Source organism: Callospermophilus lateralis, unplaced genomic scaffold (genome assembly GCF_048772815.1).
Source record: "Callospermophilus lateralis isolate mCalLat2 unplaced genomic scaffold, mCalLat2.hap1 Scaffold_1671, whole genome shotgun sequence".
Lineage (NCBI taxonomy): Eukaryota > Metazoa > Chordata > Mammalia > Rodentia > Sciuridae > Callospermophilus > Callospermophilus lateralis.
The window spans coordinates 319,747-344,034 of record NW_027512753.1 but is presented as its reverse complement, the minus strand read 5'-3'; the positions used below and the strand labels follow the sequence as shown (position 1 = coordinate 344,034).

The 24,288-nt window shown below is 39.3% G+C and overlaps 1 protein-coding gene across 1 annotated transcript in view; it reads left to right on the top strand.

Moving 5' to 3' along the window:
• Positions 1-23,958, top strand: part of LOC143386898 (NBAS subunit of NRZ tethering complex-like) — a 50,673-nt gene extending 26,715 nt beyond the window's left edge. Inside the window, exons 5-8 of the mRNA XM_076841685.2 lie at positions 4,898-5,037; positions 9,054-9,198; positions 15,823-15,951; positions 23,563-23,958. Coding sequence (XP_076697800.2) covers positions 4,898-5,037; positions 9,054-9,198; positions 15,823-15,951; positions 23,563-23,826 — 678 coding nt within the window. The 3' untranslated portion in view covers positions 23,827-23,958. The remainder of the gene's footprint in view (positions 1-4,897; positions 5,038-9,053; positions 9,199-15,822; positions 15,952-23,562) is intronic.
• The last annotated feature ends 330 nt before the right edge of the window (positions 23,959-24,288 follow it).

Genomic DNA, 24,288 nt, shown 5'->3' with positions numbered 1-24,288 from the left:
TATTGGACATTTTTACCTCTAGGATTTTGTTTGGTATCACCAAGGCAAGGACAGGGACAGGGTATTAAAAGCATGTTACCTTCCTGTTCACCCATCTCTTTGCTAGTTATTTTATTCCCATAACTGACTTCTTACTCACAAACATCATTTAAGTCTGTGCTATCTTTATCCCCTAAGCGTCAAAAAGGTTGGAAATATCTCCAAAGTGAAGATTTTCTGTCGTACTTTGACTTCATCATTATTTTTTGAAAGCTGCATATTTAATTAAATTGACCTTTTTTCATTTGTTTTCCAGGCTCTTTGGTGAGCTATGCTGAAGCATTTGACAGCCACCTAAAGTTAGTTTTCCCTCCACATTAAAGCATGACCCATAGTCATTTCACACTGTAGCTGTTTGTAGACTAGTGTTCTCTGCATCACTATATTTTATGAACTATACTTAGATGCTTGGAGTACATATTTTATGTGGAACATATTATATCCTAGAACAGGGAAGCTATTATTCTTTCCTAGGTCTGTATCCAAGATGAACCAGTGCCTTGTTTTCAAGTATTTTGGGGAGTTTGATTTCCCATGATATGCATACTTACTGATCACATGCTCTCTTAAGTTCTGTGAGCCTCTGAGAACCATTGGATTTAACCTTTGTGGTCTCAGGGCAGTTCTTCCTTCCCTATTTTTTTTTTTCCTAGATAACTTGTCAGTTTTATGACACAGTGATTTCTTCAACCTAAGTTGTTTTTCTAACTGTTAATGAGCAACATTACTAGATATAGTGTGCAAATACATTGGGCCACAGCTATCTTCTAGAAAGCAAGTAGGAATGCATCATTATTTTTATGCAAAAATAAATGTGTATTAACCATTTGCTATGCTCCTTCTCTACTGGCCACTAGGATTTAATCATAGTTAAGATATTTAATATTTGGAGGCATATTTATTAAAATTAGAAAATACAGAAGTACCCCATATGTTTACTATTTTAACATTCTTCTTAAGGACCTAAGTCAATTCAATGAAAAATAGGATTGGTAACTTTTCATAAAAGCAAAATTGCCCTTGTTGAGTTGCATATTGTTCTAATTTCTAGAAAGTCCAAGGTAAATACTAAAAATGACTAGAATGAATAAAGAAATTATATTAAAAGTTCTAATACATAATAAAAGAATATGTATACCAACACACACACACACACACACACACACACACACACGAAGTTTGCTCTTAGAAGCCCTTGGGAACTTATAGTTCAGTAGGAGTCTATTAAATAAGCCTACTTACACTTAGTGTATCATTTTCATAAATAAATTTTAGAGTAAATATTGCTATTCAAAGGAAAATATATTAATACTTTTATTATGTAGAAAACTATGTTAAGGAATCTTCATTTAATACTCTTTTCTACAGAAAAGAATTTAACTGTGTTAAGATAGTTTTGGACTCATTCTCGATGGGATGATTACAAAAATCAAAAAGCTATTGGCAGACAGTTTTTCATGAATTTCTCACACTTTTGCAAGTCTGAGCCAGAGGAACTGTCTGTGTCCTAGTCTGACTTTTCAAAACCGTTTGTACAGCAGAGAGCCTCGGAAGGTAGAGGTGGTATCTCCCTGGAGGCATAAGGTCACCATGCTTGCTGTGTAGCGTCAGTCATTTTCCTCAGCTTGGCCTTCTGCAGAAACACAGCCCACTGTATGTGTCTGTGTCCCTATCTCTACACCACTTGTGGGAATTGGAAAAGAGGCATAAGTAATGTTGATAGACTAGATACTCCTATTGCTATAATGACAGTCTTTACAGTGGCCTAGAAGTCTCTTGACCTATGGCAAATCATTTTGTTAGCTCAACAGAAGAATAAAGAATTCATAGTTGTCAAAGGCTCTCATTTCTCAATGGATGTCCTTCAAAATTATCTCCAGGTTCTTGATTCAAATGACCGTTAACAAAGCACAGAGAGAAGGAGCTCTCCCCAGCCTTGTTCATGTGCATTTAAGCATGAACTGACTTAGACTCTGAATGGGGCTGGTGTGGTAGAGAAGTTGTACAGAAACTTTAAGTCAGACATCTCTTATTTGCTTTAAGCCAGGGAGGTAGGCCATCTCTCTTATGCTTTATGACCTGATAACAAACGGCTTTAGTTAAGATTTCAATGTGGAGGCAGGAAGTCAGAGCAAATGCTGGGAGGCCACCAGCGTGCAGTGCAGGGAATGATTATCAAGTATCCAGCACAATGCTTGATATGTTCCATGCTTTATCTCGTTAAGTTTTCCTGTGGTCATGTGAAAAGATTGTCCCCTTACCCTGACATGTTGTCTTTGAGAATCAAGACTCATATATACATGGAGTCACTAGTTAGTGAATAGTTGAGTAGAAATTCAAACATACCACCCCTCCTGCAGTCCATTTCTGAATGTATAGAATGAATTCCAGATAGAATGTACTGTATGAATTGTATTGAATGAGATAGAGTAAATATATTGAAAGTGCTGAATGAGGTCCAAAGAAGGGACTCTAGTAAAATCATGTAGCTAATCATTTCTACAGATGTACAGATGTAATATCAGTAAATCTGCCATGTGTAGCCTTTCTTTAAGTGACTTTCCTGTTGGCAACATTTTCTTTTTAAATTTTCTATATATTTCCAATAACCAAAAACTTATGGCACATCTATATGTATTTAATATCATTTATGCTAAATTATTTTATAAATTAAAAGTTCTTTTTTTTTGTAATTATGTCTGTTTATTCATTCATTGACTCAGTAAGTACCTGTTGTATAAGAGGCTTTGTTTTAAGTAATAGGGATAAAGCACTGAACAAAAAATGGTTTCTGCTTTCAAGGCACTAACATGCTTTTGCAGGAAGAAAACAGAGTAAATATATGTCATGTAGTTATAAATGGTGAAAAGCTGGGCCTAGGTCATTCTCCTCTAGGGAAGGCAGTCTAGCAAGGCCTTTGCTACTAGGGCATTGTTTGAAAGAAACAGTGTTTGAGCGACTCTACTGGCTGAAGGAAGAATGTGCCAGGGGAAACAGCTCAAAGTCTCTGAGGTGGAAGCATGCCTGATGTTGTTCTAGGAATCTCAGCGAGGCCTATGGCTGGAGTCAGGTCAGGTGCATGTCTTGAGTTTGAAATTAAAAAAAAAAACACAAACTTCATAAATAGGTAAGATAATAGTACCAACCTCCCACTTGGAAGACTAGCTTCAGTAATTTAAAGCTTACCGAGTTCTCTAGTTTCAAGAGATCCTGGTCTGACTATAATTCTCTTTTAATTCTGTCACTTGCTGGCCCTGTTTCCAGGACAGTTGACCCCATTTCCTCCTCTGTAAAGTGAGCTTACTAATGCCTGTGCTGTCCTCCGCATAAAACTATTGGGAGGGACGAGTGACTTACTGTATTATGAAATTATTTTTTAAAATGGCGCATTGCTCTTGGGTGACTGTTCCACAGAAGAATGGCATGGGGCTTGAAGGCAGTTTGTGAAGTATCTGGCAGGTCACTGTGTGAGCCAGGCTTCCCATAGTGATTACCAACTGTTCATAGTACAATTAATGTTTGTGAAAAGTGGAGAATTTGTGGTGTGACATTTTGATATGACTTCTTGGGATCAGAGCCAGAATGGCCATTAAATTAAATGTTTTGGAAACATGCATTAGTGCAGACAATTTAGCAAATATACAGGTAACATCTATTCTCATTATCATTTCAAGGTATCATCTGAATGTGTACACAAATTATGAATTCACTGTGTGCTTAAATACAGAGGATCTGTGCTGAGAGGCCAAAAAAATGGGAAAACAGATTTGTCTTACTTTTATGCTTATGGCCATTTTAACTAGAAACAGCAAATATTTTTTTCCACAGAGGCACTAGAAGCATGATATGCTTTAGGCCTGCCTCAATATAAAAGAAAAATCATTCAGTTATTCAGTGAAAAAGAAAAAAAAATGAGTGTTGTATATTTGACAGAGACTTCTTTTGCATTAGAAATGGAGATGTGAATGAAGGATGTTTTTTCTAGGTTTTAATGTATAGCAAAAGCATATTCTGACAAAAACACCCTAGTAAAATCTCTAATTTGAAATTTACTAGACAACACATAGGCTTACAGTTTTCAAGTGGAAATTAGAAGTTAATTTTGAATATTTTAAACTTTAGAAACTTAATGTGGAGTATGGTGAAATAAAACATTTTCAAAGGAAACAATTCCATATTTTAACATGTTAAATGCCAGTGTACTAGTTATGTGGAAATCTACTTTGGATTTATTTGGGTAAATTAAGTTTAAAAAAAAACCTTCCTGAAATCTTGTAGTATAATTATTTGAAATTTTAAATATGATTTTAATATAATTATTTGAAATTAAGGCATAGAGCTTTTGAAGATTGGGTACTACTAGTCAGTTTTTCATTATGATAATGAAATTCCTGAGGCAGGCTAACTTTATAAGGAAGAGAAGTTTATTTAGCTGATAGTTATGGAGGTTCAAAAGCATGACAGTGGCAGTGGTTCACTCTGACACGGGCCTTCTCAGTTGTGTCACATAGTGGGAGCCCGTGTGTGAGGGGAGATCACATCGTCAATGGAAGCTGGGAGAGACAAGGTCCTCCCAAGTCATACCCCCAGTGATCTTGGAACCATTAGGCCCCATCTCCCAGTGTTTCCTACTATCTAGCATCACTGCACAGACATCAGGCTCCCAACATATGAACAGACATTTGAGTGACAACACCCAAACCATAGTAGTTTGTTTTGTTTTTGGATGTTGTTGAATTTTCCCTAAGCACATTATAAAAATTTTCAAGTGTTTAATCAAAGTAATCAAATTTGAATTCTTCTATAAACCAGTTAAGTAGCTTTGCCATTAGTTTCAAGTGTGTATTTCTACTTCCAGGTAGACATAGCTGATGTTGAGAATGAAGAGAACCGGTACTCTCTATTCATGGAACTCTTGGCATCTAGTCAGCATGAGATGGAATTTCAGCACTTGGTTTTGCTCTTGCAAGCCTGGCCACCTATGGAAAGTGAAAATAGGTAAGTATTGCAGTTAGCCTAATTAGAGGTCTTTGGTCTAGACTACATTTCTGAAAATGTAGCATCTCTAAAGAGCCAGTGAAAGAATATAAGTATGTTCCCCTTATTTGAGGGGTGTGCATTCCATGACCTACAGGGCTTCCTGAACCTTTGGACACCACTGAACTCTATGTGGTCCATGTTTTTCCTGTACATACATACACACACACACAAAGTTTAATGCTGTTTCCATCTTAACTAAGCACTCATCATGCACTGTGAGTTGCATCTTAAGTTCAACAATGAAACTAGCATGAATTTATTTTCCTTATTCAAAACTTCACAGTTAAAAGATACGTTCTTAACCATAGTTCTTACTGCCTCAGCACATGGGATTTTTTTCTCATGAAATTCAGAACTTTCCATTAGTCACTTAAAGAAGACACTGTGAACCTTCTGTTTGGCACATCCAGATTCCCAGAATCACTGCTCTTGAACTTTGGGGACATTATTAAGTGAAATAGGGATTGTTTGAACACAGGTACAGAGATACTTGGATGGTTGATCTATTAACAGAGATGTTAAATGGCTAATGGAAGAATATTATATACAACATGGATACACTGGATAAGTATGCAATTTAAAACTTATGAATTATATAATCTGGCATTTTCCATTTAGTATTTGTAGCTGACCATGAGTAACTGAAACCTTAGAAAGCAAAATTGGAAAAGGAAGGTGTGTGTGTGTAATCAATATTTGCCTTCTAAGGTCATTAGCATTGGTTTTGAAATACTGCAATGTCTTTCCATTTCTCCTTGCTCCTACACCCACTTTTTCTTACACATTTTCTTCAAAAGTTTCAGACTGCGCTGGATAAACATATCCAATTTATGATGTCAACACAATAACTTTGTTTCCAGTGTTTTGTTTCAGAGAATTTGTTGCCTATCTTTTGACACAGCATTGTAAGCTCCATGTGGGTTAAATGAATCATTCCCACTTGTTGGGGTTGCACACCATTATGTACAATTTACATAAGTTATCAATCATTCACACAGACCTACAAAGGAAGGTGATGTTAGCTGATTTTGCAGGTAAAGGAATAGTAGCTCAGAACTTAAATAATATCAGGCATCACAGAGCTAATAAGTGGAGGAGACTCAGTTGTACCTAATATCTGGCTTCCTTTTCTGCTTATGTTTCTTCTGTTTCCTGCTGGGCTGACAGCTGCTGCTTTCATCGGCATGGGTTGCTTCTCCAGTCCCTGTGCTAGCAGCCACAAACCAACCGCCCCCCGCCCCCGCCTTTTTTGGAAGAAGTGGCCAGATTTCCTCTGATTGCACATGCTGGCTGTCAGGAGCCACAGTATCTCATTGGTGAGGCCCAGCCTGCTTGGATGCCGTTTGCTCCAGGTCTGAGTTTGTTCCCTAAGCTCTGCCCCAGGCCAGTGCCCATCTCCATGTGTAAGAAGTTAAGGACGTCCTCCTGAAGATAACATCATTTTTGTAATCAGTTTAGAACTGAAAGAACATCTGAAGAAGACTCTTTATGTGAACCCAAAGATGAGACTATTAGGAATTTCTGAAGCAAACCAATGAGAGAAGTGTTCCTATTTTGGTTTGATTTTTTAACCAAACGTTTTCAGAAAGAAAAAGGTGTTTCTCGGATCCTGTCATCTGTGGCTAGTGGCATGCTGGCTTGCAGCCTTCAAGAACAGGTTTCTACCTGTACTGTTTGAGCTCTGTGTTGTAGACTCTTCCAGCTCATCATGAAATCTCCAGTGCCTTTGTGACAGTGGATTCTCTTGGCAGAGCTGGGGGTATGTTAAAGAATAGGTCTTGAGTCCAGCTCTCTTTAGTGGGACCTGGAATCTGTTTCTGAACAAACTTCTGGTGAGCACTTAATGTGAAGCAGGCCCAGAGCCCACTGATTGGATTGTCAGTAATGCTTCAATCTTTAGAAAATTATTAGAGTTCATTTGTAGATTTCCTCATACCCTCATTTCTGAACTCTAAATGTGACATGACTATTAGATAAGTTAATTATCTGGTTTTTTGGTTTCTTTTACTTTTAGAACATTAAAATGACATTTAAAGTCATTCACTTGGCCAAGTCATTCACTTGGTTCATTTTATGTGAACTCAAAGCAACTTCACTTAAAACATGTATTGCATTTATAACATTTACAAGCATTTATATACAAGAACTATTAGTTTTATAATATATTGTTACTTTTGAAGTCTCCTGTGAAATAATTTTTAAACTGCTATCCTGTACATGACAGCTACTTTATTATATCATTACAATGAGGACAAAGCATTAAGCAACCTGTGTACCCTTTAAAAGTATTTTCCCTCCAATCAAATTTTGACTTTAGCACTTCTAAAATAGCCAAAAAAAGAAGGAAGATGGTGTAAGAATGACTGTATGTTGCAAGTCAATGCAATAAAGACTATAAGTTAAAGAATTTGCTTGATCTACATGACAGCTAGTTTACTAATATAAATTGAGTATCTCTTGGCTGAAATGCTTGGGACTAAAAGAATTTCAAATTTTTGAATATTTAAATATACATAATGTGAATTCATTTAGGTTTCATCTACACCCTACACAAAGTCTTAAAAACACCTATGCACAGTGTTTTTAATGTGCCTAGATTTTGATGGCAACCTGTCACATGAGATCAGGAATGGAATTTTCCACCTTCGTGCATCTTGTCCAATCTAAAAAAGTGCCATATTTTGGAGAGTATTTTGAATTGGGAGATTTTGGGTTAGGGCTGATCAGCCTGTATCAACTTTGGTTTGGGGTTTTAGTCCCTTACAGGAAAATACAGTGCTCAGGGAAAATATACCAGATTTGTACTTCTGGAAGATTCATAGTTTTTCACCCACTATATTACAACTAGCTGGTGAAAGTGTTTTGATCCTTTGTTGTCAAAGCCATATTGACCATGGGTCCATTGTCCTGGCAGATTAGCGTTCTTACTCTAAGAGGTAGTCCAGTAGAGAAAGGCCCCGGACCTCTGAGGAGGAGAGTGGTGGTATATCCTTTAGTTTAGCAAGACTCCTCAGCCCATCAGGAGCGCTCTCTGAGCTCTTTGTATCTTGAGGTAAGTAGTATTCTTTGTCCTCAGAGATTGTTAGTTTGAGCTGACACACCAATGCTGCCAAAGGCTAGTGTTGTAGGTCCCCTTATCACTATTGAACTTGAAACTGTTTTCAGCAGGCAAGAACTAGACTTCCTTCAAGGGAAGGCCCACGCCTGCTTGTTGAACATCTAGAACCTAGTGCTTTGCTAAGGAGACAACAGACTCTTAATAAATGATAAAGTACTTACCAACTCTAAACAGAGTCGGTACCCAGCTTCTGGCAATGTTTATATGAAACATGGAATAGTGGCAGCCAGAGAAGGAAAAGAAAAGGCAAACCATGTTCTAAATACAAGAAAGCAACATGAAGTACAAAGCACACCACATACTATCTGTTGCTCTTCAGTCAAGCTCCTGAGCTGACTCCATTGCAGTATAGTAACAACAGGATCAGCAGGAGCCAGGAGCAGCCTAGTGAATATTAAAGTGTGCTTGCTAGTAAGAGTAATGCCACAGTAACATACTTCATTCATTAAATAAAGAACTCTGCCAGGAAAACATTAAATTGCCTTTCACTAGAAAATAACAGGCCCAAAAGAGTTGGGCAACTTCCCCAGAACCATGCAGCTGGGTTAAGAGTATTAAATAACTTCTCAGAGTTACCCAGGAAATAAGTCAAGGGGGCTGGCTTCAAAGCTCAGGCCTTTCTACACCATCCTCTGTTCCCATGCTCCTGTGCTATTTGTTGATGCCACAGCAAGCTGTTTCCGCCTTCACACGCTGTCTTCTCTACAAGATCGCATCGAAGGAACTTATCTAGTTTCTGATTGTAGTCTGCCATTAGCATTTTATTTCATAAAGTGGAATTTCTTTTCTGTTTTAAAGTCTCCTACCGCAATTTTGAGAGCTCTAATTTCCAGTGCTTTGACTCTTCCTCCATTAGAACCAGTATAACCAGTAATCCATGGATGAGACTAGCTACAGAAATGCTGACCAGATGTACAGTGGACAACAAGGAGGAGCTGGGGAATGAAGTTTTGAAGATCTGTCGCTCTTTATATGGCACCAAGCATATGCTGCCGGCAGAGGTGAGTAGGTGTTTCAAATGGATTCCCCAAGGATCCTTTCTCTTATCAAAACTCTTTATTCTAAGCAACACCAGTGACTGTACCTGAGGAACATTTAGCTTGTGCCATTGCTGGTAGAAGCCCATAATTTGTAATGGATCTAATGAAGAAGAGCAATGCTAAAACGATGTTTAGGAGTGGTTTTATCTTCCTCAGAGCTCTGAAGCAGTATTCCTTTTGCAAGTCCCAGAGTGTAACCCAGTTCTAGTTCTAGTTCTCTCTGGATGCCCTTTATGTCTAACACAAGTTTGTGTTCTGAGGAGGTCACAGTAGCTCATGTGTTACCTGTTTGAACTGGGTCGGTTGTAAAGTGGTAATAAGCTCTAGCAATTTCCTTGACCGGTAACAAATAACCACTCTGAATTTTACATACCTCTTGACATAAAATTGAAACAAGATTTTATAACTATAATATTTATTCTATGACATGGTAAAAAAACTAGCCATTTTGACCTTTGTTCTCTATTTAATCTCATGATTTGACTCTCACAGACAATAAATATATATGTATAATATATATTATATGTACTAATATATTAGTCTATTGTAACATATTATTCATGTAACATAGTATGTATTATACATATAGTACATATTATATTAATGTATGTAAACATACTTAGATGTGTATATGTAAGCACTTAGTACATTCTATTAATTGCAGCCTCCTTCCATGAATACTAACTCAGCAGCATATTTGAGCAATTTACATGTCTTAAATTTAAGCATTTAGATAATGGCATTAAATTGATTAATTGGTTTTAAGTTTCTACCACATAGAACATAAAGTTGAAAATAAAATTGTAGATAACATCCTCATTGTAATCACTCAAGGAAACTATTCTTATTATGAATGCACATTTAATGAATTGTTTTCCAAGTGAGAGAATGGATAAGCATTTTTTGATTGAATTTTAAAATATTTTATCCATTTAAGGAAGTCGTCCAACCAGCAGAATGACAAAATTATTCTGTGAAATATTTAAAATACCAACCTCAAAAACAGCATCCCCTTACCCCAGATGAGTATGATTTGGGCTTTGTACCATGACCCACTGATTCTAGCTGCTTACTGACTTGTGATACTCTTTGCTGTATTGTGAACACCTGTAAGATGGGACCTGTGACTGAATGTCTCTGTGTCCCCAGGGCAGGGTTCAGCCCTGCATAGAGTGGGGCTCAACACAGTTTATTATCTACACCAGGGCAAGAGTACGTGAATAATATGGGTTTCCCCTTCACTTTAATGTACGCTAAGATTAAGCATTGTCAGACCAGGACCAAATGCCAGAAGTGTCCCGCTGTCAGTTCTGCTGAGGGAAGAACATTATTTAGGATCTAGAGTTATTGTCTGACAAGCTACGGGTAATGGTCATAACCAATGTTTACTAGCACTCAAGAGTTTCACTTAAACATCTCTTTCAACCTTCAACACAGCCTGTAAGGGGGTCCTTATCTCCACTGATAGCTGATGGAACACAGACTCTGAGGTCAAGGGTCACTTCAACTTCCTCAGTTGTATATAGCTCTTCAGACCAAGTCTCTGTTGAATGCTCAAAAAAAAGACTATTTTCAGATAAGCCGTTGTTGCAACATTTGTGATACGTTGCAAGTGCATGTCTGCCCTTGTATAAGTGCGTATCTGCAGTTGTATAAGCTTTTATTGTTAGTTTTTTCTTGTCCATATACTTTTTTCAGTAATGGCTCATAAGAAGCTAGCATCTAAACTTATTAATGGTTGAGAGGTAAGATTATTAGGATCTCTCCCATTGCCTAGAAGAGTTTGTGTTTTTAAATATCTTTATTGGTTTGGTTTTACCATTAACTTTTCTAGGCAAAGAATATAAGCTAGCTGATGATGTGACTACTGAATCTTTGACCTTGACATCATCCACTGGCCAGGTAATTAAAGCTCAGTTGCAAATGTACATTATCTGTTAGCCACCTAGGAATAGGTAACAGATGTGTATGGGTGTCCATTGTAGTAGTAAATCTTGTTCATATGACATTTATATTTTAGGTAAATGTTCTTGGACATCAAAGAAAATAGGTCACAAGTTGTGTTTTTTTTTTTTAACCAAAAAATAAGACTTAGTGGTTCAATGAGAAGTTAAATACCTGTGATGATTCGGTGCTTGATCTGCGTGTACAGCCAGGTTGAGGTACTTGGAAAAGTAGAATAATACATTATATCAGTGCTACTGATTGATCTCAGGATCTCCAGTCAGTGATTCCTACATGCTTTTTGGAGGTCACAATAGAAGCACAGCACCTAGAGCACGTTTTTCTACAGTCCTCCTCTCACCACTTCACAGAAAGGGCTCTCCTTGCTCTCCACAGAACTGGGCACGCCACACATGCAGAGCAAAAGGGGGCCTAGGGATGCACCAGGCTGCCCTGTTCACAGGGACCTCAGCACTACCTACAGTCTTCTCCACACCTTGTTTTCTGGTCTCAGAAAATCTCAGAGGGACTCTAGTTCTGTCTCTTCCATGGTGTTCCCAGGCTGTGAGGAGACTTGAACTGAGACCACCTGTGCACTGCTTCACACACAGCACTCACTACCATCCATAAGGCCTTAATTTTCTTGGGGTGGAAGAGGTAGTAGATTAAAACCCACCTCAGAGTAGATTATTGACTTCTGTGCTCCAGTTGAATGAAATGAAAGATAATTATTAAAGGAGTTCTGTTGTCTCGGTGACTTTTCTTCATTTTTTTGTGCTGCTTCAGTTTCTTTCTCTTAATTGGTCACATTTATAGATTTTTCTTCCCCTCATGTGCCTTGATTACAGGAAGTTTGCCAGTGGTATATACTGCTCTTGTCAATGGCTCAATGTGCTCACATATGAATTAAAAATGTTACTAAAGAAGCACTATTATTGCAAAGTGGAATTCTCTTGTTTATTTTACCACACCTGGAGGTCATGTAGCTTAATTTCAGAGTGTCATAATACTTTATATCACTATAGTAAATCATCATCATCCATGACTCATTTTTTAAAACCATAACCCTGGTTAATGGAATGTGTGTGCCCAGTTGTTTACTAGGGGGCTCTTAAAGTGGATTCACCCATTTTCTTCATTCCTATTTCCCATCCCATGAAAAGCTCTCATATTTATAGATTTGTTTTTCTCCATGACTCTTCAGAATGCCTTTTTGTGGTTCCCTGCTATTATGGCAGTAATGGTTTTCCTGATGGATAATACTACCAGCAAGATATAATCACTGTTCCTTGCAGGTCACATGTGTCCTACAATCTTGAAAGTTATAGATCTTTCTTAGCTTGTATCCATGGCAATATATGAAGCATTAAGAATGGAGGATGTAAAGAATAAGAAATTGGCATGAATCAGGTTCTTGGCATTTGCACATCTAAAATTCCAAGTTCCAGCTATTTATGACTGACCCTGAAGGTCCATGATTTCACTGAGGCACAGCATGAATTAGAGTCACAGATGCTTACAGGCTGTTGTGTGGGAGTATGTCACCCAGCTAATGAGCAAACCCGGCTAACCCCCAGCTTCAGAATCTCAAGTATGATTGTTCTCCCTCATGGTTGAGCCACTTTGGATAATACCAGGAGCTTGATTTTTAGAATCTGATGACATTCAAGTTATTTAACCTTTCTATACTCTGCTTGCCTCATCTGATTAGTGGGACTGACACAGTACCTACCTCAGAGGATTTGAGGAGAAAACTAAATGAAATGATGCATAAGTAGAGTTCAGTTCAGAGCAGCTGCATTCCCATGTGGAGACATAGACCAAGAGGCATCAGCAGTAGCCTAGTGGTCAAGCTCCAAAGCCAGTGTAATCTGAGAAGCTCTAGAGGACAGGAAACTAAGGCCTCTGGAATTCCCAACTGGCCCAGATGCAGTACATAATCACAAGTGTAATCACCTAGGCCTACAGAACCAGCAGGAGCAGGGGCTGCTGTAGAGGAACACAGCTCATTCCAGGTCTTGTTGGAGAGTAAGTACTACAAGCAACCTTGCGGCCCCAGAGCAATGATTAGTAGATATGACATACCCTCTGGGCCTGTGCAGTTGATCCTTGCACTTCTCGTACCGCATGCTCCCACTGCTGACTTAGTCTCTGGCTGTGCAATACCTTTTGATTCTAGATACCTGAGACCATCAGGGTTGTGTGAGGTAAAAAGGAATATTGGTGCACCAGTCTATCTTCTCTGATCACCATCAGGCCACAGGAACCATGTCCTAGTATATCACACTAGATCAAAGTCTTTGGGGAGAAGAAATGCCCAGGATTATGAACTGGCCCTGAGCCATGCCCACCTAATCCTCTTCATTCAAGCCTCTCTCTTGTGATGGTCTGTGTCATGATGTTCTAACAACTTGGAACTGTAAAGGTGTTGAATTAAGTGTTTTGTGGTTTTCTTGGCTGCTTTGGCCTTTCTTGCATTCCCCAAATCCCTTTGTAAATCTCAATAAATGCCCCATTTGCAGTGCCCCTGAAAATATACAACAAACATAGAAGACAGAAGTATTTGGCCAATAACTTTTAATTAAGAGATCAAGCATTCTCAATGGCTCACATAAACTAAGTTCCTCCCTTCAAGGGTCCTTGCCTGGCTGTGTGCCAACTATGCATTATGCTTGTTCAGAAGAGCATACAGGTTATTTCATAAAATTTGTCATTAAAGCTAAGGTCAGTCAAGTGTTATGCTTAGTCTAAACATCATAACTTGCTGAGAAATGATTTTTTCTCATTACTAATAACTTATTGAGTAAGCAAATATGAGTGTTAGGCAAGAGGATTGTATACAAGTATTTTTAAGTATGGTATGTGCCAAACATGTTTGGAATATGAGAAGAAAAAATATTGTTGCCAACACCTGGCAGTTGTTCCATTCAATATGGTAGCCACTGGTGACTTGTGAACATTACAATTAAAACTTAAGGTGCTGGATTTCTAATTTTACTTATATGCACTAGTTTTATCTCTCTAATGTGGCTCATGGCTTATGGCTATGGTATTGGAGGGTGCTAATACATAATGGCTCCACCTTCCCAGAGAGGTCCCTGGACCGTATTCCTTCTGGGCTGTGCAGACAGTGAATGCTGCTGAAACCTGAGAAAAGGAGAACCAGGTCACAAGAAGCAAGTGGGACAAGGAAGTCAGGCCAGAGTCATATTTGGGAGTTTATGCTTCATCCTCCTAGATATTTTCTGCATCCCAGATGAAAAACATTCTGTTTGGCCCAGATGCTTGCAAGACTCCTCTGTGTGGTGTGTTCTGTAAGCACGCCTAGTGCTTTTCTGAATTAGAATCTGTGATGCTTGAAGTGTACATTTTACAAACAGCTATGCTGCTGTATTGACTGTTGTCACACCAGTTTGTAGAACACAGCCTTCTACTCTGAAATGTGAAGGCCTGACCCCAATTCCTAGGAGAGACCTTCTGGGTAAAGGAGAGGAAGAAGGGAAAAAAAAAAAAGACCTACAGTGTGTGGAATTCCAGTGGAGAACTTTATTCTAACTGTTAACTGGAGCTTCTTTGTGTCATTTTATCTTCACTCTATTATAATGTAAAGGAATTGTGAAAACATACATTTGAATTTTTCTCTGATCTGCTACTGTTTGAGTAGCACAGGGGAAAGATCAGTCCCCAGAGGGTAGTGATCCTCCATTCTTTTCTTGAAACAGCCATGCTATAGTATGATGGGGCTGTGCTCATTGTCTGGTCGTTGGTCCAAGAGTTTGATTTTTTTTATGTTACAGCTATCACCAGGGCACTGAAGGTAGCCAGCTCAGCAGGACAAAACAGCTTGCAGATTTTTTAAAAATTCGTTTATATTTTGTTTTATACATTATACTTTTGTTACTTCATTGTAAAGAATTATCATTTGTTACCTTGTTTAAAACCTGTTTTCTCATGACGGGTCCAATAAAAAGCTGAGAATACAATTCAGACACACCTTCATAGGGCCACAGTTTTATTTTTATGCACCACAGATAGGATAATTTTCATGGAATGTCTTAGTTATACTAAAGATTCACTTTACCTCAACTTTAGAATTAGAAATCATTTAAATTTTTTTCTGATATTCTTTGTTTAAGTGTATGACAACTAGACATCATTAAGCACAACTAGATATCAGTAAGCACTGATCTCTCTCTCTCTCACACACACCAAAAAGTACAAAGTAGATATAAATGTCCCCATTCTACTTGGAAGGAAACTAACCTGAGTTTAGGAGAATAAATTATAGTACTAGATTCATATGATGAGTACCATGCAGCCATTAAAAGCTATGTTGTCCTGTGCTTTCTTAATTAATTTTATAGTTTAAAAGCTATGTTGTAGACAAATATAACAGATTGGAAGGATGATCACAGTTTACATGGAGTGAGTGAAGCAGATACCAACCCCGATATTCAGTATGGTCCTGTGTGTATTTTGTGCATGTTCTCCCTTACCTGCTCCCTCCCCCTCTCACTCCTTCCCTTCCCTACACCTCTCTTTCTCCCTCTCTTATAGCAAAAGGGTGGAAAGAGGCATCCAGAGTAGCAGAGGGCTAGGAAATGATCCATGAATCATGCTCACCTGTTCCTATGCTTCCAGGGCATAAAGGAGCTGAGCCTGCTTCTGCTGCGTCAGTCCCTCCTGCTCCCATCTCTGAAACTTCTCCTTGAGACCCAAGATGACAATCTGCATGCCATGGGCCTAGAGCAAATCTCAACTGTCAGCAAGGTATGCCCAGTTGAATTTACTATTTGTCTTTGTTTTGTAGAAATGAATTGGCACTTATAAACAGTAACCACGGTTAACTTAAAATTACTTTACCTACAGTATTCTCTCACTAGAGAGCTGTGTCTGTTCTGTTCAGTCCATTTGTATTTGTTTCACAAATGTTTACTGAGCCCCGCCTGTGAACCAGACTCTGGGTGCTGAGAATACAAAGACAAGTCAGAAAGCTGTTTTTGTAGAGAAGTGGTATATTAATCTCATGGACCAGCAGACCTTTCTTGACACTTGGAATTTGGGGGCAGGAAACTTCTAGCATCCAATGGATATTCCATCCCTGGGTATGTGTTTGGTTAGCTGCTAATGAAAGGTGAGTTTCCAGTAGTATTTACTGTCACCTTCTGAAATCTCAAACTCTTTTCCTCTGGCAACCTGAGCTGCCTCTGAAGCAGCCTTGTGGCTTGAAGATAGAGATCCTGAAGCTCAAGTCTTAGGATTCCTTCCTCAGACTTTGTTATCATGATTAAAGAAGCTTTCTCTTCCTTTTTAAAATTTACACTTTACAAGGGCTGGGGTTGTGGCTCAGTAGTAGAGCGCTTGTCTAGCAAGGTCCTGGGTTCGCTCCTCAGCACCACATAAAAATAAATTAATAAAGATATCATGTCCAACTACAATTAAAAAATAAATATACAAAAATTTACACTTTACAATTAGATAGCTCAGGGTCATGTTTTAACAAGCTATGTTGTTTCTGAAACCCTTGTTTACAGAGATCACTTTCATTTGAACTGTGTGTGTACACATGCATACTTTGACACATATATAATTTCACTATGCATGGATATGTATATAATATATAACATATTTTATACACATTGAATCTTTTTATGTGTATAAAATATATTTTTAAACAAAAATGTGCCAGGATATCCTCTGAAGACCAGAGAGGGAAAGAGAAAGCTAGATCAGAGGTATGTTTGCCACCGAAGACAATAAAGAGATTGATAAAATTATACCATAGATATAAAATTTTATTAATGACAAAGGCTATAGAAAGTTATGTAAATGGTTATAGAAAGTAGAATATCGTTGTATTTGGAAACATTCCTTATGAACAAAATGAGAGAATTCCAGTGTCTTTAGTCACTAAGCTGTATTTTCAAAGTCAGCAAAGGTTTGGGAATGCCTCTATTGTCACTGATAATCAGTCCTGACTGAAGTAAGGAATAAGGGGCTGTCTGTTGGTAGCCCCATTTGCCTATCTGCACATAAGTTTGGAAATTCATATGAAATTGAGAATTATAGTGAGTTTATCATAGCCTGTTTTTTCTTTAAATGCAAGAAATCAAGAAGCAGAGCAAACTGAAGGACGTCAGGCTGCATGTTTTCAGAGCCTTTCCCTCTCCCTACCAGCGCCCTGCCGGTCTCTGTCCAGGTACTCTCACTGGCCTCTTGGAGAGCAGGACAGTGGTGGAGTACACGTTGCCTTCCCATCCTTATCCTCTGTGGAGCTCTCCTGGTGCACTCCCGATTCCATAGGCCAGTGGATCCATTTTCATTTTAAAGATTCTTTTTCTCAAACTCATTTGGTCAGAACTAAAACTAGAACAGGATTCTAAACTGCTAGATAACCTGCTTGCACAGCTCCCCTTCCCCCACACAGTGACTATCAAAATTAAAAACTAAATGGACCTCTATGGCACTTGAGCAGTTTTTACATGGCACCGGTAGACCTCACAATACTTTGATCTGAACTTATATGCTGCATGGTGGGTGCTGAGACTTGTGGTTTTGAAACTAATCTGCAAACTGTGGCTATAGATTACCTGAAGTTGTCATAATAGCATAAAACCTCAGTACTCTTGGGACACAAAAATCAAAGTCACAGGTATAAATTGCTGAAAGATATCACTCACTACCATGGGACCCTTACTTTTAGGAATTCTATAATGAGACATAACTAATTTCTGTACACTAAGTTGAGTGTTCATGATAAACTAGCCCCTCTGTGCCCTTAAAATGTGTTTAACAAAAAAAGCTAAGTATCTTTAGACTTTTACATCCTCCAGAGAGCCGAACTTTTGCAGTGCTTCCCATTTTTTAAAATATCTTTCAACTTTTTACTTTAAGATAATTTTAAATTCCATTCAATGGGAAGAACTATTACAGTGAGGTCTCCTAACATTCCTCACCCAGTTTCCCCAATGGTAAAGTCTTGCATAGCTCTAATATAATTTTATGATCAGGATATTGATATTGATACTGTATCAACCTTCTTGGAATTTCACTGGTTTTGTCACATGTGAATTCATGTGTCTACCACTGTAGTCACAATTCAGAACATTCCTTCACAAGGATGCCTCAGACTGTCCTTCATAGCCTCAGCCACTTTCACCTGCCCTGCCTCCCAGATAGACCTTGGCAACTACTGATCTGTTCTTCATCTCTGTAATTTTGTCATTTCAAGAATGCTGTATAAATGAAATATGAAATTACTATAATTTGTCATTGCTCTCCCAACACCATTAAAGGGTCATGTTATACTTTTCTAAAAGAAGAGTTTCTGTGGGCATTTTTGCAGGACTCTTGGCTAGCTATTTTTAAATCATCTTTGGTATTGTAGTGAAAAACCTAAAACTTTTCTTTTTTAGTTTTTATTTTACTATGCACTATGTCCATTAGCAGGGGGATGGAGTTCATCAACAACTTTAGTTTCTCCCTTATTGGTTATTGACGGTAGCTCCTGTGGACATTAAAAGAAACAACATCTGGCAAAGGGACTCCTCTGATAGCAATTGGTCTAGTACAGTGCACAAGTGCAAAGACTCCCTCTCTTGTTCGCTGATAGTGTGTGTTATTTCGCTGTTCATTATCAGATGCTGACAGCTTTATAGGTGTTTGCAGTTACAAGGATGATGCTTAAGTGCTGATGCCAGAGGTTGTACTGGCTTTTCCTCCAATAGCAGGATTCATTTCTTCCTCTAAGCTTTTCTGAAATTGCAACACCTCTGGTGAAATTGCTCAACACCTCTGTTGTTGAGCTCGTAACCTTTTACAGATGACCAACAGTCTCTTTCCTGGGCCAGAAATGCAGAGTCCTTCTTAAAGATGATATTGTCAGTGAATAGTTAAAACCCTGTGTAGTATCGACTGCTGGATTCCCTGCACCAGTCTCCGTAAGACTGAGAGTGCACCTTTAAGACCTTGTTCTCTCCAAGCTGAGTGCCCCTGCTGGAGTGTTCAAAACTCGCCTCTAGAATAGCCTCTCTTCAGGTGGAAGTCTCTCAGCTCATTCCATCAAAGTAAACTCCTCCAGTTTTGTAATAGTTTTGTGTACAGAAAATGTTCCAATTTCATAATTCCAAATGTGCAATGGCTTCTTCTTTCCGCTGCCACCTCCTCTTTGGTGCTGCTCAATGTCTACCCCACCCCATGTCCAGGGTCGATCCTGGACTCCTGCCATGCCTAGTAATTCATGGAGTTAGAAAGGGAGTGTCACAGCACAATCATGAACACCTCATGCAAGGTCTCTCCCTGATGCCAATGATAATTCCCTCTTTCAAGTTTCATCACTTTGCCAGGCATCATGATAGAATCATTTCTATCTTAGTGATTCTTATTCACTTCATCTTCTTAATAATCCTATAAGAAGATATTATTTTAATTTCACAGATGAGAACTAAGAGGTCACAAAGCTAGTGAGCAGCCAGAGCTGAAATCCAAATCCCAGACCTAATGTTCATCATTCTTAACCATACGCTTCTACTGAACTGGGAGAGCTGGTTACATTGGAAAAGGAATCTAGAATCCAGGAATCACTAGAGAAATGGGACTGTGGAAAGCACCTTGAAGAATGTAAGACAGTGCTGAAAAGAACGGGAACAGGGTTGCCCAATGGTTTGCCCAGGCAGGCCTCCTTTGTCATCCTACTCCCTCACCCAGGCTCTGCTGAGCCACTCCAGGGGTTGGGTGACTGCCACCTTCTGGGAGTTCTGTGCTGTTTTGGGTAGAGCTCATTGCACCTCTTTATCTCAAGCATGTTGACTTTAGTCCTGCTCTGGGGAGATGCCCAGAATTAGCAAGATGCTTCCTCCAATGGCAGACCTTCATGTATTTCATGAATATGATTCCTCCCCCTCAGATCTTGCTGTGAAGGCATCAAGAACCTGCCACTATTATTTATGATGATGCCAGTGTCTAGGTTGGAGGAAGAACCTTAATACAATCAGAAAAGCATCTGTGAATTGACACATACAACCAAGAAACCTTCTTTTCTTTGATGTTGCTCCTCCTTTTCCCAATTTCCAGCTAGCATCTCCCTGACAGGACTCTCTTCCTCACTGGAATGCCCCCCTTGGGGCTGCCTTCTCCAGCCCAGCTATGGCTTACACATTTTCTTTTCTGCCTTGGTGTACTGTGACAGCAGGAAGATTGGGTTGGGGTCTTAACAACCTTTCCTGGAATCTGCTTAGTCATTTGGTGTTAACCCTAGCATCATTTGGACTACTTCTAATTGTGTCCACACCAAGCTGAGCAAAAGTGATCCAAGTGATGCAAACAACCAGGCAAGTTCTTTCCTATATGTTTCGCAGATACCTATTGGTCTCAGACTTACCTCTTTAATGACTGTTCTTTCTGCTCTTAGAGGCGGTTTTCTCAGGCATGTCTGTCATTTAAACAGGATCCTAGCAAAACCCATTACTTTCACCCACTATCATCCATCCTCACCTCTGCTCCCTCTTCTTGAAGAATGAAGCTCTGCATTCATTCTGCGCAGAGGTCTCGGTGGGTCTTTCCAGTGATAGGCAGCTAGCAAACTCCTTAGGTTAAGCATTTCAACCATAAACAGCACTGGTGGTTGGTTGATCTCCTTGGTGTGAACAGGTGTATCTAGCCCCTGCATGCCCAGCCTGGATCTGTGTGAAGTGAGCAATTAGTAGGGCATCATATCATCATCCCTGTGCTTAAAGGCATTGTCTTTTGCAGGGACTGCCATATGAAATAACACAATAAATAATAAATAAGGTATCGAGGAGGTGGATACGTGCACAGGACTACCAAACCAGAGCTGTCAAGCCCAGCTTCAGGTTGTGGTCCCAGAGATGGTCAAGGTTGGATTTTCAAAGATTTTCTTCCTCTTGTGGTTAGAACATAAGCCAGGTGATGTGTCCTAAGTGGTTTCGGAAGAAGTGCACTATTAAATGTCATGCCAGGAGTGGAGCTGATGGCATGCTGAGAAAATAAAATCTGAATATTGTATTCAAATAAATACAAAAAATTATCTGCAGGCATTTTTTTATTCCAAGTATACACAAGGGTTTTATGCTTTTCTGCCATTGTAGTTGATATTTTTAATAACTTTTATTAAGTGATAGTATATGTAAAAATAAGACAAATATTCTTCCTTAAAGTAAACAGTGAAATAATAACAAATAATCTTCTTCAAAGTAATTGAAATGAGGCCCTGCATGCATTATGCTACTGGGATTTCGGTTTACCTCATTACTGTAATTACTCTTAGCTTGATGTGAATCCATAAAATCAAAGATTTTAATTCAGAGAAGGTTCATTACCTATTGTTGAAAGAGGAATTAAGCAGATAACATTTTAATGGCTTGGAAGACAGTAGTGCTTTGTGCTTTAATAGATTTCTTTCCCAAGACCTGCAAAGTTTCATTTATTAAAAACTAATTGCTGACACACAAAAACCCTAACATCTCTAACAGAGATGGCCAGCGATTCCTCGTCTTGTGATTTACAAATCCTTACCCCTTCAGAACAGCCTTCATTCCTGGTTGGTTTGACTGTAATAACTTCAGCTATTTACTGAGATGGAGCTCTGCCCCAGGCATTGTGCTAGGCACTTAAAAGTGCCTCTTATCTCTGAGCCTTACCATCAGTCTATTTTCTCATGTGGAGACTGAACCCAGAGAGATTGTCCTTAACAAGGTCACACAGCAGTTCAGCAAAGGAACCAGGATCAAAAGTCTGTCTTTTCACACTTCCAAACTGTCTCTCACTCTAATTCAGGGTTTATTTGATCAGGGGAATTAAATCAACTAATCCTTCTGGACTTGTCTCGTACTTAAACTTCCAGAGTCCAAAAATGACAGGCTGTGTTGTCTCCCTCCAGCCCTTAAAGCACCAGTTAATCCAACGTTAAGGACATGTGGTTTTCCACAGATCATATACCAAAGTCAACTCCTGATTAGTTTGAGTTAACCACTTAAAAGTCAGAAAAAATACATATGTATTTTTACATGTTAATGTACATGTTAGTATAACTGAAATATATATATATAATCAGTTCCTTTGAAGAATTACAACTTGTGCTTTAAAGTAACAGAAAAAGTCATAAAGCAATAGATTCTTTTCTGATAATATAAAAATGTGAAACTCCTATAAACAAAATGTAACCAAAACAGAATTGTATTTAACAGACTAAGGTATTCATTATGACTAAAACCTGGAGCTTGGCCAAAAGAAAATGTCATCATGAAAGTGTCATTGGAGCTGATGTGGGCTGGAGTGGAATGTTCCCTAGGTTGTAGAGAAGACACTGTGTATGGTGGGTGATAACTTGTCCTTGTACTTAAGTCTTGCAGCAATCAGTCTGCTCATCTTCAGGCCTTGCCTTCTGGGACAACAGATGCAGGAAGTGCACATTGTATATGGTTTTATAGTATAGTTGGCCTACACATTAGTTAATTGGTTTTGAAATGCCATATCATTTTTGAGGTTCCTACAGTCAAAATTAATTAAAACGGAAACATTAAGAAAAGCCTGTCACGAGGCTGTTTTGTGACACTAGTGTAAATGAGAATTTCTGATATGGGTAAGAAACTTCATTTCTTACAAAAATATGGACAATAATATAAAACAGAAAAATACAAACTAATTATCAAAGCTGTGGAAAACTACATGTAGATTAAGAAGATAAGACCAGGGAGAGAGCTAGTGTGGCCACAGAGCCTCTGAACACTTACTTAAAAAGTAGGTTGAAAAGGGCTTCTTAGAGCAAGAACAGTTTAAAACCCCCTATTGGATGTCCTGTTCATGTCATTGGGTTGCAAGATGGATTCTTGATGTGGTAGAGAAAAGGTCTTGTTCTGAAAAGATTATTTTCATGTAGATCTATACTCATTAAGAGAATTGGGTGAACAAATGTAGCCCTGATGGGAGTACACATGAGATGGTCAGCGTGGGTGTCCAGAGCACAGGCTTAACACCTAAATTCCTTATGTGTAAAACTGACAAGGAAAAGTGCCAGTTTCACGGGGTCGGATTGGGAGGACTCAGAGAGGTGATGTTTGTGCAATATTTAGCACAGCTTTTGGCACTCAGTATATGCTGATGTAGCGATGAGTCAAGCAGGGTTCTTGGTGTGTGGTAATGTCTCCTTAAGTTGAAAGGAAACCATGTCCATCATCCCCCCCTCTGTGACCTCCAAGATGTTCTGTCCTATGTGCATCTCTTGGAGCAGGTGCTGTTAAGCCCAGGCAAAGGTAGTATAACCGTGAAGGCAAAAGGAAGCGGAGTGGCCCAGTGGAGCGGGCAAGGCTCTGCGGGGAGAGGTTCCGCATGCCCACTCACATTCTGCTGTCGTCTTTTTTGAAGGTGAATGTCTCCAACTGTGACCAAGAGCTTCTTTCCCTGCTCCTGGACGCTGGACTGTTGGTGAAGTGTGTCTCCACTCCCTTCTATCCACACCTCATCCGCCACCTCCAGCAAGGGCACTGGGATGCGGAGGAGCAGGCTAAACACCTGTGGCAGGCCGGCCACGAAGCTGAAGCGGGCTCTCTCCTCCTGGCCGCCAGGGGGATTCATCCAGCCCTGAGAACTTTCAGCACAGCCCTTGGTGCCGGGCAGCACTGGATGTAACACGCCTTCCCTGGCCCTCCTCTGGGGACAGAGAACATCAGAGCTGAGCACTGTTCCCAGGGCAACATGAGCAACACCTGATTGTCTCAGTGATGTCAACAAATTTCAAATAAAGCTGTATATAAATGGTGACCAGCCTGCCATTTTAACCTTTTTTCTTTGTTCTGCTAAGTGATCAACATCGTCTCCTATTGACTGCCTCTTTTTTCCTTTTTTTTTTTTTTTGGTAAGCTACCTTTTCCTGGGTAGAATGCCTTTAGCAAGGTATCTAAAACTGTGGTTCAGGAAGTTGACCATGGCGGTGGGTTGCATGAGAAAGGGAGCGAGGCTGAGGAGCGGCCACTGTTGGGATCAGGTGCCACGGATGGAGGAAGAATGGACATGGATTCAAGGCTGGTTGGTTCTGTGACCTTGGGCAAAGTGTTCTACCTCTCCGAACCTTTAGTCTGTCATGTGTAAGAA